General features: G+C 47.7%; 1 protein-coding gene across 1 annotated transcript; it reads right to left on the bottom strand.

The window, feature by feature from the left end:
* Nucleotides 1–446: 446 nt before the first annotated feature.
* Nucleotides 447–11,989, bottom strand: LOC8027579 (alpha-(1,6)-fucosyltransferase-like). Its single transcript, XM_029971033.4, has 4 exons — nucleotides 11,223–11,989; nucleotides 10,014–10,203; nucleotides 3,020–3,181; nucleotides 447–1,011 (listed from the first exon to the last, which is right to left on the bottom strand). The coding sequence occupies exons 1-4, from the start codon at nucleotides 11,551–11,553 to the stop codon at nucleotides 513–515; spliced, it is 1,182 nt and encodes a 393-aa protein (XP_029826893.3). The 5' UTR covers nucleotides 11,554–11,989; the 3' UTR covers nucleotides 447–512.
* Between the last annotated feature and the right edge of the window lie 1,832 nt (nucleotides 11,990–13,821).

The following is a 13,821-nucleotide window of genomic DNA, read 5'->3' as shown; positions in this document are numbered from 1 at the left end:
CGGACGATGCAATGCTAGCTTATCCAACACCACCTAGACAAAAGGCCTCCGCATGGTTTCCTCTTCTTCTATGAAACGTCATCACAGTCGGATCGCGCTCGGTCGGCTATTGGACCCGAGCCCGACCTTCGACGCGCTGATTGGCCACGAGCCGCAGCCGAACACTGACGCAGCACTCGTGCCCAATCTCTCGCCTCGATCGATCTGACTATGATGACGCGTGTGGAGGCCTTCTGTCCAGGTGGTGTTGGCTTATCTCACAAATGTCTGCAGTAAAGTCAAAGGCGCGTGCTGAGCAGAATGCTTTCGTTTGTACTAGAAGTTGTGCAAAGGAGGCACATTCCGAAGCCACGCGCTCGTGCCCATGCCTTTGTTTGTACCGTAGATGTTTCAACGAGGACGTCTGAATTTAAAATTTAAGTAGTCATGAAATGTTGCTGTTAGTATACTAAAAGCCAGGTTAATAAAGTTCACACGTTGTTACGCATCCAAGTATGTTGAAACACCGGCTATTAATTGCCCCAGCCAGTACTGTTCTTCGTAACGCGCACCTGCGGAACGGTCTTGTACAGCGGATAAAGCCCGGTGAGAATGGTGCCCGGTAACGTTCCGATCGAATAGCCGTCCCACATCTTCTTCCGCCTCGCTTCTCCGATGACCGAATGATCTCCGAGTCGCTCCACGATGTCTCCGGATCGTAGCCAGAGCTCCTTGTGGTTGAGGGCCCTGTGCTCGTACAGCACCCGTCTGGGCGGGAACTGCACGAAAGCGTAGAAGTAGTCCACATCCAGCGAGATGACCTGCATGCTGGCGTCTGTGCGGCGGGCTTGCATCAGCTCGTAGACGACGCGGCATACACCGGACGAGAGGGTACAGATGACCAGGTCGCACTCGGACAGCAGGGACACGTCCTTGAGGAGTGCCTTCAGGGCGTCCGGATTGTACCTGGTGTCGGGGTTCCTTGCCGTCTCCGAGGCTGCCTTGTCGCCCAGGAACACGTAGTTGGGGAACCTGCGGAATTTGGAAGTCACGATGAATGAGTGGGCTCGAAGAGTTTTGCTCACTTAGTGCCCGTATACTGACAAAATCAATTTAAACGCTTTTGCAGACGTACTGATCAATGATTTTAATACGAGCGGCACACAACCTGTATTTTTCTTAGTCATAAGAAATGCAGCTATGAATATGGCCATTTGTAAAATTAGACCTGTGTACGTACGACGGAGGCAAACTCATCGCGAGTTAAAAAATATGTAATCTTTAAATCGGAGACGTATTTAGCTGGCAGGGCACTTTCCTAGGTGTCCTAAAATCTAATTTTTAGGTACTTACATTGAACGTACTCGGAATTAAGCACGCAATTAATATCTAAAGTCTTTATTGCTTAGTATTGATGGGAAATTAACAGTTGTAGTAGATTGCACTTATATTTAAACAAGGTTTACGAATTGTTGCAATGTTTTTGCAGTGTGCAAAAAGATGTGCTCTCACAAAAGAAGTAGTTTTTCGTTGTTTTTCTTTTGTAACGGGCTTACCAACGTAGTTATATTGTGAACAACGAATCTTGCAACTTCGGCATTAGCTCGTTGCTGCAAAGACAGCGGTGAGAGGCAATTTATACATCGACAACGGATAGACGTCGTTCTTTAAAGGAGCTGTGCAACAATTTTTGTACTTTGCGCAAATACCGCTTAGAACGGATCCCTGACATTAATGACCTATAAAACACGCGTTCGTTTTTCACCCCACGCAATAGAAGTCCCAGAAAAAAATTTAAGAAAAACGAGCAGCGTTCACCCCCTCAACTCGCAGCCAGAACAAGCGGCCACGTGATCTGGAGCCGATTATATGCCGCCAGTGTTGATCATAGCCACGCGCTGGGGTTGGCAAAGCACAGGGCACGCGCTGAGTTCCAGACATTGTTATGGCTCGGCTGTTGTCGTCGTTGCAGCGATTGGACACGGGCCACTACCGGAATGCTTCTCGAGCTAGTAATTATCACGAGCCCAAATCGAGTGCCCACGCAATGCTCGGGTCCAATCTATGACCAGCATTCAAATATCGTCACTTGGGTGTACTGCGATCCCCGAGTTACGTCATCAAAATTTGCAAAGGAGAGATTGAATGAAAATGATCGCTTTTGTCCTTGAAATTACACCGCAACAAAGGAGTTACTTGGCAAGCGGAGTTGCGTGCGAGTATCCTTCACTCCCACTAGTGCCAGTAAGCTTGTGTATAGTGAAAAACATTCCAACTGAATATCGTTGCACAGCTCCTTTAACAGTCATCTTTAAGCCGTATGACTGCTATAACTACGTATGTACATTTCGAGTGTTCGGTGCCTTTGTGGAAGGAACTGCGACTAGCACGTGGCCTCAGGCAGTGCATCACGGAAATATATCGGAGTTACAGTTGCGCGGGCGAGGGGGTGGAAGTTTACCTTGATGATTTTAATCCAAAACTAACGTAATTTTATTATTATTATTATTGTGTAAGAGAAATAACAGGTACAGACACCGCGCGTGGGGGCCGCGATGGGAGGGGGATGGGAATTCTCCCCCTCTCCCCAATTGTTTACTTTTAATGTCTGAAATTTCTAGGGGGGGGGGGGGGCGATTGTGGGCCGGGGGGGGGGGGGGGGGGGGCGCCTTTTTGCCCCTTCCTGTTCCAACCAACGTTCTTAGATCTTTGACCTAGTAACATTGGTTCCGACGCCACATGTACGCGTGCCTGTGCCCTTGAAGGTTGCACACAACAATTGTGGGACCGTGAGATACTACGGCTACACGCGCTACGGCAGCAAAGCTACGAGCTCTGGTCCCGCCGCGCTCTTTCTGCGAATAGAACCAGCTTGCAGGAATCAGCTTGCAGGTATTCAACATTCCTGTAATGTTGCTATGTTTCGGAGTCACTGTACGAATATGAAGGAATGGCCTCATGTAGATAAACATATAGCAGGTATCCACAGTGTTACTTGATGTGGGCACCATTCTCTCTGCCGCTTTATGTCGAAGCTCACTTGTAGCGGAGTTCGGCGAAGACGTTTGGTTCGTCGGTGGCCACCAGCACCCTCCGGGGCACGGGTCCCATCGAGGCGAAGAAGTCTTCCACGTGCTCCATGTACTCCTCCACCTGGTGGAAGGACGCCTCGGCCTCCTTGTCCGTGCGACGGATGTGCAGCCTGCGCCGGGAGGTGATGTGTGTGCACCCTTCTCGATCGATCAAGCATGTGCCAAGAAATATCTTTACTTTTATCTTTCCCGTCACATACACTAGCGCCACTACACAAGCTACGCTTCGTGTATCCCTATTCCGTTCCCAAACTTCCTTGTGGGTGCCGCCATTTTGGTACGTAATGGAGGGCGGGTGCAGTGATCATTACAATACGAAAGAGCGAGTTCCCGAGCTTCAGTGTCAGCAACTCGAACTCGTGCAAGGAAACTGAAGTGATATACGTATCGTTTTGCTCTAAAGCGAACTGTTCTGACCTTTCTGCATCTTGAATATTTCTGAAATCGAAGGAAAGGGAGAGCGGTTTCCTGCGGTTTCAGATGAAGCCCCAGATAACTGGCAACAATGATTTTAAGTATCACGATGGTTGACGTGTTGTCACCCTGAAGCGCAACTTACCTAGTGACTCGAACATACATCATTCCAGTGTTTTCAAAACTAACAGCCCGTACGTGCTAGGTCACAGCCCAGCACGCGCATATTCGCCCGAAGCCGCCGGTGTGCGCGAGCACACGCAACCAAAATGACGTCAAAAACCTCCATTCGCGGTTAAGATGACAGTGAAATGTATGGGCTTCGGGCCAGAGGAGAATAAAGACAAGATTTTCATCTACACATCGCTATCATCATCATTGACGGCGCGCTTGTGGCCGTTGCACAACGAAGTAGCCGTCATAGGTAGCCGTTGCATCTGGCCAGTCTTGGGTAAGTTACTTTTTGTTGCGTTTTATTGCGTAAAATTAAAAAGTACGCTTTTTATTTCATATTGTAACTTAGTAGCAGTTGCTTCTCGAAGTTAGTGTTTGAAAGTTTCCACGCCCAGAGTAGTCGCGCAAATCAAAATACGTAACATGCGCAGTGCGGAGTAGTGGCGCTAATCAAAATACGAGACATGCGCAGTGCCCTCCACGTGTATTGTTGTTTCACGGTTGATTCAGCCGATTAAAACGCGCTTGCACAGAAAAAAGAAAAAAACATAACATAGATAGTGCTTCAAGACACTAAGATGTACGTGTTCAGTCACAAAGTATTAGCGCGTGCGTAAAGATAACTAGATATTTTTTCATAAAGTCTACATATGGGTATATTCGTGTCGTGACTCGCGGGAAAGAACGTATTCAAAACTCTGTGCAGGGCCAACTTGACACTCTAAATGTCGGAATAGACGATTTGGAAAGTGCAAGGAATGACTAAATTGCACTCGTTCAGTGATATGTTATTCATAAAACACTGGAAAGTAACGACAAAAGTAGCGTCGTTACTTTCATCGTTACTTCAGAAAAAAGTAATAGAACTACAGTTACAAGTTACATTTTTGAAAAGTAACTCGTTACAGTTACAAGTTACCAAAAAAGTAACAAAGTTGCAGTAACGCGTTACTAGTAACGTGTTACTACCCAAGATTGCATCTGGCCTACTGAGCTTACGGGCGTTCGTGGCGCTTTTTCTGACAGTAGCAGACGACTTTCAACTTGTTTCTGCTGCAGTTGGTAGTCATCGGCACATCTATTATTACAGTATGTACAAAGTTGCCCTGATTGTAGCCACCGGACTGTGGCGCCGACGAATTTCGGTTGTTCGAAACGCTTCGCGCTGTCAGCACAGCTAAGGCAGAAGCGTTTTACAATAATGCAAAGCGCATGCCAAAAAGGTCGTAGAGCTTTTCATGCTCAAATTGTAATTTTTACTGGCGAAAGGGCAAAAATTAACCAAAAACCATGCTGAACCTCGAGAGGAGTCGGGACTCGCAAGCAACCGCGGAGCAGCAGCAGACGAAAACGCGTGGAATAATGCGCCGGCAGCGCCACCTAGCTGCAAAAAATCGGACACTGTTTCGGACCCCCTCAAATGTGCAGCTTCTGTGGGAAGTTCCAAAACTGAGTTGATCTAGTAACGGTGGTTCAAAGTGCGTGCCTATCACTGTTGAACACGTGCGTTCAGTGAAGACATTGGTCTAGAGTAGGGTGCCCTAGTCTAGAGCGTCGGACAACGACATAAAATCCTACAGGTAGGACTGGCTGAATAGGCGCACGTGGCCTCTTCCGATCGTTTCAACCGCGCGATTCTTTGCTTGGAACACCCGTAAATCGGTGGGGCGTTCATATCTTCATAACTGGATGTTAATTCAAACAATTAGCAAGATCGCGCATGACTGTTGGTTTGTTGCACGTTTTTGTCGTTTCGGTTTTCTATGACGCTTTGCACACGCGCCAGATTGAGCCGCCAAAGCTGACCTTCTCCTGTTTTACCGAGATGCCGAGCCACCGAAGCGGGGTTTGTGAGCCTCCAAAGAGGTCTATGATGGGGAAAGGACGCAATATAGCACCTAAAGTCGCAATAACCTGTTCTGCTGTGGTAATGATGACGTGAAGCGAACGGAATAAGAGGAAACAAAAACTGAAGGTCGCTTATGGCGGCGCCCATGCACAGCTGCTGCAAAGCGTCTATTAGCGGCGAGATATTTTGGTGGCGCCCTCCTATGGTTCCCCCTTGTGACGTCATTACCTTGCGAACAACAAGTTCGATGGTGTTTGTAAATAGCATGGGGAAAGCTTGAAATCATTGAGCTCTTAAAGCAACACTGCCAACACCGTCAAAATGAAAGTTCTTTCATTCCTCTTATTTACGTCGATGATAAATCCCCTTTCCTACGTCATAGTCAGCGTTCGGCCAATCGTGGAAGGCCGACCCCAGCGACGCTTTCGGTCGCGCACGGGGCTAATACTCCGTTTCACCTTATGTTGTACCGCAGAGAAGGCTAGAAGCGCGAGCTCGTAGTGTTGGGAGCTGCTCTTAACGCACGAGAGCTTTTGCCGCCGAGAGGTGCCCTAGAGCAAAGAGCTCGCGCATGTAGCCTTTCGTGCGGTACATCATAAGGTGAAACAGAGTATAGTGGCGAGATGTTTCGGTGGCGCCTTCCAACGGTTCCCTTTCGTGATGTCATTATCTCGCGAACAACAAGTTCGATGGTGTTTGTAATGAGCACGGTGGAAGCTTGAAATCATGGCGCTCTGAAACCAACACTGCGAACACCGTCAAAATTAAAGTTCTTACATTACTCTTACTTCCGTCAATGAGAAAGTCTTTGCTGACATCATAGTCACCACTCGGCCAATAGTGGGAGGCCGACCACAGCGACGCTTTCGATCGCACACGTCGCCAATTGGTTCAGAGTCCAGACCAAGGACGTCATCAACAATAAAAAAAAAAAGTGCTGAAAATTCGTAGCTTCTTTCACCTATCATGTTTAAAATACATAAGATTTCTTTATTTTATTGTTAATGTGTTGCTAGAGTCCTGCACTCTCTAGTTGGAGAGAACGCGATGCAAATAATAATAATAAAAAAGACGAAAACCGCTATGAGCTCGCGCTTCTAGCCTTCGCTGCGGTACAACATATATAAGGTGAAACGGACTATGACTGATGGGGGTTCGCCTCAACACAGCGAAAGATGGGGGCGTCTGCCGCATCATGGCCCATCGCTAGCGCCCGCGAAGGACTTACTATTGTGGAAGATTGGGGGAGGAATCGAGAAAATATCGTAGCAGCAAACATTAGGGAGTTCGCCTCAACACAGCTAAAGATGGGGGCGTCTGCCGCATCATGGCCCATCGCTAGCGCCCGCGAAGGACTTACTATTGTGGAAGATTGGGGGAGGAATCGAGAAAATATCGTAGCAGCAAACATTAGGGAGTTCGCCTCAACACAGCTAAAGATGGGGGCGTCTGCCGCATCATGGCCCATCGCTAGCGCCCGCGAAGGACTTACTATTGTGGAAGATTGGGGGAGGAATCGAGAAAATATCGTAGCAGCAAACATTAGGGAGTTCGCCTCAACACAGCTAAAGATGGGGGCGTCTGCCGCATCATGGCCCATCGCTAGCGCCCGCGAAGGACTTACTATTGTGGAAGATTGGGGGAGGAATCGAGAAAATATCGTAGCAGCAAACATTAGGGAGTTCGCCTCAACACAGCTAAAGATGGGGGCGTCTGCCGCATCATGGCCCATCGCTAGCGCCCGCGAAGGACTTACTATTGTGGAAGATTGGGGGAGGAATCGAGAAAATATCGTAGCAGCAAACATTAGGGAGTTCGCCTCAACACAGCTAAAGATGGGGGCGTCTGCCGCATCATGGCCCATCGCTAGCGCCCGCGAAGGACTTACTATTGTGGAAGATTGGGGGAGGAATCGAGAAAATATCGTAGCAGCAAACATTAGGGAGTTTTCGTAGACCGCGTTTCCTCCTCTGCTAAGCCCTCCGCAACGAAGAAGCCGGTACTGCGCCTGCGCGCCGATGGCACTGACTGTAGAGTTCCGGGTACCGTAGCGGGTTGAGGAGAGCGTTGCGGGACGGCGAGAATGATCTACGAAAACTCCCTTGTCGGAAGAGGTAATATTCGGGGCCAGAGCTGCCGCTAGAACGATCACGGCACGTCGCGGAAGGCAAAGCTCGAACTTCGGCGATGGTGCACGTTGTAATGCCGCGGTGCCGATAAGACTTTCGTTGTGGCTCTTTTGCTTGAATTCGCGTGAACGTACTGATTGTCGTTTCTTTACTCTGAAGACAAAAACAAAACAAAAATATATTATTTTGTTCGAAGCGTTTATAACGAATGAAAAGTGTGCATGTAAATAATTTGCATCACTATCAAAAATATAAATAAGTAATGTGACATCGGTTTTGGTTTTTTTTCGGTTTCAAGGGTATATCCCCTCACGCGCATCTCAACTGGAATTGTTAGGCCTATGTACCGTGTAACACCAGACAGCTGAGTTGAGTTCAGTGACAGTTGGCAGATGTCAACGATCGTTGGCTTAATGACAGTTAAGAGCGCTAGTGTAACTATGGTATAATTAATTAAAAAAATTGGATTAACGCTTTGTTCTTAATTATTGGTTTTAGGGGTCATAATGGAATTTCAATATGGACGGCAATAACCTATTAGAGGTCTATCCAGTTTCAAAAAGATTGTGAAAAGGTAATCATAAGTAAGATATTGCCGCGCGCGCGGTAGCGCGCCCGTGGTTTTCACGCGAAAAGTTAGGGTTCGATTCCTGGGAGCGACGTGTCTTTTATTTATTCTTTCTACTTGTCATTCTCGCAAGTTCGAAAACTTTCTCGTCTCACCGAGTTTACGAATGTTCTACGCGCCGAACATTCTAGGCCGAATGTCCCAGAAACCCACGCCGGTACAAAAGGTGCTCCGCGTGGCGATCCGGAGTCAGTCTCGCCCAAGCGCTCAATCCTGCTGTTTCGCCGACATCGACTCCCGCGACGCTAGCCTTTCTCTATTTTTGTTTTGGGCACAAGTTCGCTCCATTAAACGTTTAGTTTCTTCGCGTTTTTCCGCCCATTTTAAGAATCGCGCTCAACAAAGAGCGTCGCAAGCCCTGCCCACAATGACGCTTGGAAGTGTAAAGTCGTCGTTTCAATAACGTCGTCACCCCTTGGTGGGTGCGCTTATATTATGTCGTGACGACATCACTAGTGTGATGTCGTCACACTAGTGACGACATCACTTAAACGACCACGTCACTCTTCCAAGCTTCCTCTTGGGGCTCGGTGAGCTCTTTTTGCGCGCAATTCTTAAATCGGGCGATAGAACGAGAACATTGATAGATTATTATCTAAAATAAAAAAATATCTACATTTTCGCATATTTTTATAAATTGGTCTGGCCTCCAATAGTAATTGCCGGCAATTCTGCAACTTATTCATTGGTGGTGTGTGCGCGGCTGCTCAGCGCCTGCTGACGGCGAGCTTCCGCGGTTCTATTGCAACGTGCATTCCCCACAATCAAGATTGCCGGTCTTAGCGTGGCTAATAATGTGAGCTCGTTCTGGGCATGCGCTGTAAAGAACGCCCTCAAATATGGTGTCCAGTGAATACCCCCTTTTCCGATATAGCTCCTAAAACCGATCATTTAAATGTTAATTAAGAAATTTCGGTTAATTAGTCAACTTAGCTTGACGATTATTCTTCATCTAATGTCCGCCGAGTTTAAGGAATACATGGTGAAGTCCAAATTTCACCCCTTTACCAACTCTTCTAGCGTCCAACACTCACCCCTTTCTTTTTCTTTTTAAACAAAATGACAACGGAAAGCAATAACATATACCTTCAGCGTGCGGATATCGAAGTGTGCGAAAGCATAACTATTAGATACATTGAAACCAAACACCTATCGGAGGTGGAAGCTTGTGACACGTTTTCGCAGAGGCAAGACTATACTGCATATACCGAGAATTACAAAGGGGTCCAGAAATGGCGCGATATCACAACTTTAAATTTTTTAAAAATTATAGAACTCGAGACTTTACTAATCCACAGGTTGCACGCAGCTGTGGGAGTTAAAAAAAAAAGTATATTAATGTTACGGATGAATCGGGAGTCGCATGCACACCGTAAGGACGCTTAAATGCACCTCCTTATAACTAGTTAAATATTATTAATTATTTAAATTAATTTATTTAGGCTCAACCTGGCTAAATTTACCGGCAGTGTGAAGATTTTTCGTGTCGCTCTTTCGTAACGTTACGCCCATCTCGTGTAAACCAGCCCTACATCAAACTCCGTGTTGAAAGCGGGATAAAAACGAGGCTAGCATATTGTTTTGTAGTGCGATTAAGGGAGCCCATTACGAGGTCTCTGAGAAAAAACACTATTGGAGCTTGTGGCGCAACATATCTCACAGGGGCCAAGGGCGCGGTCACCGTCATTCCGTAGCATGCGCGGAGGTCGCGTTAATTTTTACCGATTAAAAACCAGGCTTCGTCTCACCCCACGATGGGCGAACGGAACTTGAGGCTCCTCTTGGCGTCACCGACGAGGTCGAAGAGCTCCTTGGACGGCCGCATGATGTAGGCCATCAGCTGGCCGAACCACCAGGCGTACGGGTCCCCGTGCAGAAGCACCAGGTGCTCTGCCAGCACGGGGGGAAGCTCGAGGATCGCACTGCGGGCCCTGGACACTGAGCGGAAAGAGGACCTCTGAGCAGCCGACGAGCGTGCTGATGGACCTTCGGCGGTCCCGGCTGGTATGCGCGTGCCTATCACACGGAACTGTTCATTTTCACGGCGCACGGGGTTCGACCGTAGTGCACGCGCACCGTGCTCGCTCGCACTACAGCGGGGAGAAGATGCATCACTCGCGGTCTGGAAGAGTCACCACAAGGCGGCTCTTTCACCGAAAGCGCAATCGTAGTACCGGATACTTCGCTGCAAAAATAAATACGAAAAGATATAGACCAACACGCGGCCCTGACGTCACGAAGCTGCGGTGGCGCTGCCGACGGCACTGCGCATGCGCAAACGCTTCACACCACCCGAATTAAGTTTCTGCGCACGCGCATTGCCCACACCTTGAGTGGGCAAACGCGGGCTTGTTTGTAAACAGCGTGTCGGTCTATACTGCACGCTTACACACAAAAAAGAAAAAAAAGCTCTTGAGTGATTTTTTTTTCTTTTTTTGTTTAGAGCGCAGTTTTTAGGCGTTTTTTTCCGGGTTGAGCGGCGTCGGCGTAATTGCGCGCGTTGCACTATAAAACGTTTCCCCGCTAAATTTTGCGGGGAACTTGACGGCACGTGACCTCAACACAAATTCAGTTTCCCCACTATATTTAGCAGGGAAAATGACGTCACGACTTCACGTCACGTCACCCATGAACAAATTCACTGGCAGGAGGAGAGGAGGAGGAAGGGAGGAGGGGCATACCCGCCGCTCCGCACCTTCCCCTCCTTCTTTTCAAGAGCTGCGCTCTAGTTTCGCATTACCGAAATTTGTAAACGTCTTTCATTTTTTTTTTTTTTTTTTAATTGAACAGCACCTGCATAGACACTACCTGCATGTAAAGAGCAATCTCGAGAGCAGTTGTCGCAGTGCCTTATGTGGTCTGATGAGGCATTTACGGTGATGCCTGCGTATGCTCTATCAGCTTTCCATATAAGAGCGTAGAAGCGTGCGTGGCTTCACGACGAACGTGACACCCACTGTTTTCTCCTGGCCACCTGGACTCCGGGTCGGGCTTCTCCGGGCACGCGAAGCTGAGCGGCAGAAACACTGAGCTCCACCCAGAAGGCGCGTAGTGCCAGGGCTCCGAATCGACGACCACCGGTCGCCCGAGCTGAAGACCCCTCACCAGGCACCACAGAACGTCGTGGATCGCCGACGAGAACCCGTACCGGTTCGAGAGGCGGCACGTGAGCACTTGGGAGCAGTTCCTCTCGTTCTGGTTCTTCTCTATGCTTCTGCGAACGTGCTGCTTGAGCTTGAAGAGCGAAGCGCGTTTTCGCTTCGTCAGGCCCGTCTCGTGCGCCAACATCTTGAGATTTCCGGCGAGAAGCTGGACGTGTTCCCGCGCCTCAGCCGAAATGGCGGCCAGGCGGACGGCGAGTGCATTGGGTGCCCGGACGATGGCCGTGCGCAGGTGGGCAGTCAGGAAGCGTTGCAGTTCTCGAAGGCTCAACTCGGCGTGGTGATGAAGGGCCGTCGGGGTGTTGAAGCCCACGAACCTGCCGCTGGCGGAGAACTTGGCGCCGCTCACGAGTCTCTCGATCCCTCGGACCTTGGCGAGTCGCCGCAACCGGACCCTGTGTGTGAGGGTTAGTCGTGAACACACGAAACACTTTTAGTGCTCTTAGGGGTGTAAATCAACTTGACCTGGGGTTACACTCCCTTTCAACGATGAACCGCAGCAGACGCTATGAAGACATCCCCGGCAATCCAATGCTGTGAACACACCACGTGACTACGTGACCCGCGCGTCGCTGTGGCCCTCAGGTGGTGACACTCGTACGACATTATTCGATGACTCGTACCGACCTCCGCGATCCATCGTAATGTAAAACGCATTGCGACAAACTAAAAAGACGGTGGCGCCAGAGTGAAGAATAAAAATCATTATGATTTAATTTTGTACTACAGTCTTACTACGATGATTTAAATCGAACCTTTTCCGCAAAAATATTCTCAAAAATATTTACTTTTTATTTACCGTTTGTCTGGTATTTGATGCTCTCTGTGTGCATATGTTTTGTATTTCAACCGAGGAAACGCCAAGCAAGAAGGATATTGATATTAGGTTGAACACGGAGCACAAACCAGTGGTCTTGTGAACGATTGGGAATGTTGAGCTTTCTTTCTTCCTTTCACTGAGTTCGTCAGTTACGTAACACCCTATTGCGGGAAAATCAGAACGCAGAAGAAAAAGCCAATAAGGCCCTTTCACTAACTTAAAAATCACAAGCTGATTTTTTTTTCTTTTTTTACTCTGGCGGGGTTTATTCAATAAGAAGTTAGTTAAACGGTGCTTTAAATTTACTGTAATTATTCCTTGCGCGTTGTTTTCAGTGATTGGATGGATTTATTCATCAATCTGTCACGTTTAAAAATACATCCATTGATTAAAAAGCTCTATTTTATGGCTACTTTGATTTATATCAAATAATGTTATTTAAATCCAATAACTGATCTATATGAGTTTTTTTTTCAATCCTGATTGGCACTGACTAACACCCTGCTTTAGGGCTAACACCTTAAAGGACGGGACCCAAACCGAAAATAATTACCGTTCGGTTATGGCTTATGTTATACTTATGAAATTAGTTTTGGTTTCGGTTTTTATACTGCGGTTACCGGTTAAGAGTTTATATATATATATATCAGTGTGCCGAACCGAAAAAAATACGGGTTCGGTTACGGTTCAGGTTCAGGTAAATTTATTTTGTTCCGGTTCAGTTCCGGTTCGATTATTTCGATCCGCGAACCGGTTCGCGAACCGGTTCGGGGCGCTGAACCGGTTCGCGAACCGGTTCGGAAATTATAAATGACAAATTGCAACATCAAAATAAATTACAAATAAAACATCTGAAATCAGCAGGACACCGATGAAAACAAATGAAACGTAGTCGAAACTAGTAGTGCATAACCATAACGTTTATCAAAGCCTGTAGCCAATGCAAGCGGCAAACAACGACTGTCTGATGACAGGGCTGTCTGTCACGGGCGCTAACTCCAGCGTCTGCTGAGCGTTGGTTTGAGCGCACGCGCCCGCTTGAGTCCCATGACTACACTGGGCAGGCGACGGAAGCAACAGAAGCTCGGCAGATCCTTTGTCAAATTCGAAAGTGCGCGCAGCTTCGCTTCTCCGCGAGCGACTAGGGTTTGTATCCCTGTTTTTGTTCCCCGCATTTATCGAGTTTCCAGTACGAAAAAATACGGCATGTGAACCTTGACACTTCATAGCTCGATATACTCTCACCGGTGGTTGGGGCAGCGAAGAGCAGATATAATTCATGAATGCTCATTTCAACTGTAAATAAATTTTCTTTCTCTCCCTCAAACATTATCGAACTCCACAGCCTTTTCTTTTCTCATACCGATGGAAGCAAGCTTCAAGAACTCGCGCGTTCTAGAAACGTGTTATGAAATGAGCACACAGCAGCATTTAGGATTTACAAGATTGTAGGAAAAAAAAATCCCGTGACGCGATTTCTTTTTTTTTTTTTTTTTTGCACAGCCTTCCAATTTTCTTTCTTCCATGCAAGCCGCGACCAGCGCAATACTCGTTCCTATGTCAAGATTCATGGAT

The sequence above is a fragment of the Ixodes scapularis genome, unplaced genomic scaffold, assembly GCF_016920785.2.
Source record: "Ixodes scapularis isolate PalLabHiFi unplaced genomic scaffold, ASM1692078v2 PGA_scaffold0__279_contigs__length_252992795, whole genome shotgun sequence".
Lineage (NCBI taxonomy): Eukaryota > Metazoa > Arthropoda > Arachnida > Ixodida > Ixodidae > Ixodes > Ixodes scapularis.
This window is presented reverse-complemented; position numbering and strand designations above follow the sequence as displayed.

What these genes read in the sequence shown, in the direction of transcription:
- LOC8027579 (XM_029971033.4), bottom strand. Translation starts at nt 11,553, where the DNA reads ATGTTGGCGCACGAGACGGGCCTGACGAAGCGAAAACGCGCTTCGCTC. An exon ending in CAGGTGGCCAGGAGAAAACA is followed by an intron (nt 10,204 to 11,222) that starts GTGGGTGTCACG and finishes CTTTCCGCTCAG; the next exon opens with TGTCCAGGGCCCGCAGTGCG. An exon ending in TTCCGTTCGCCCATCGTGGG is followed by an intron (nt 3,182 to 10,013) that starts GTGAGACGAAGC and finishes CTCCCGGCGCAG; the next exon opens with GCTGCACATCCGTCGCACGG.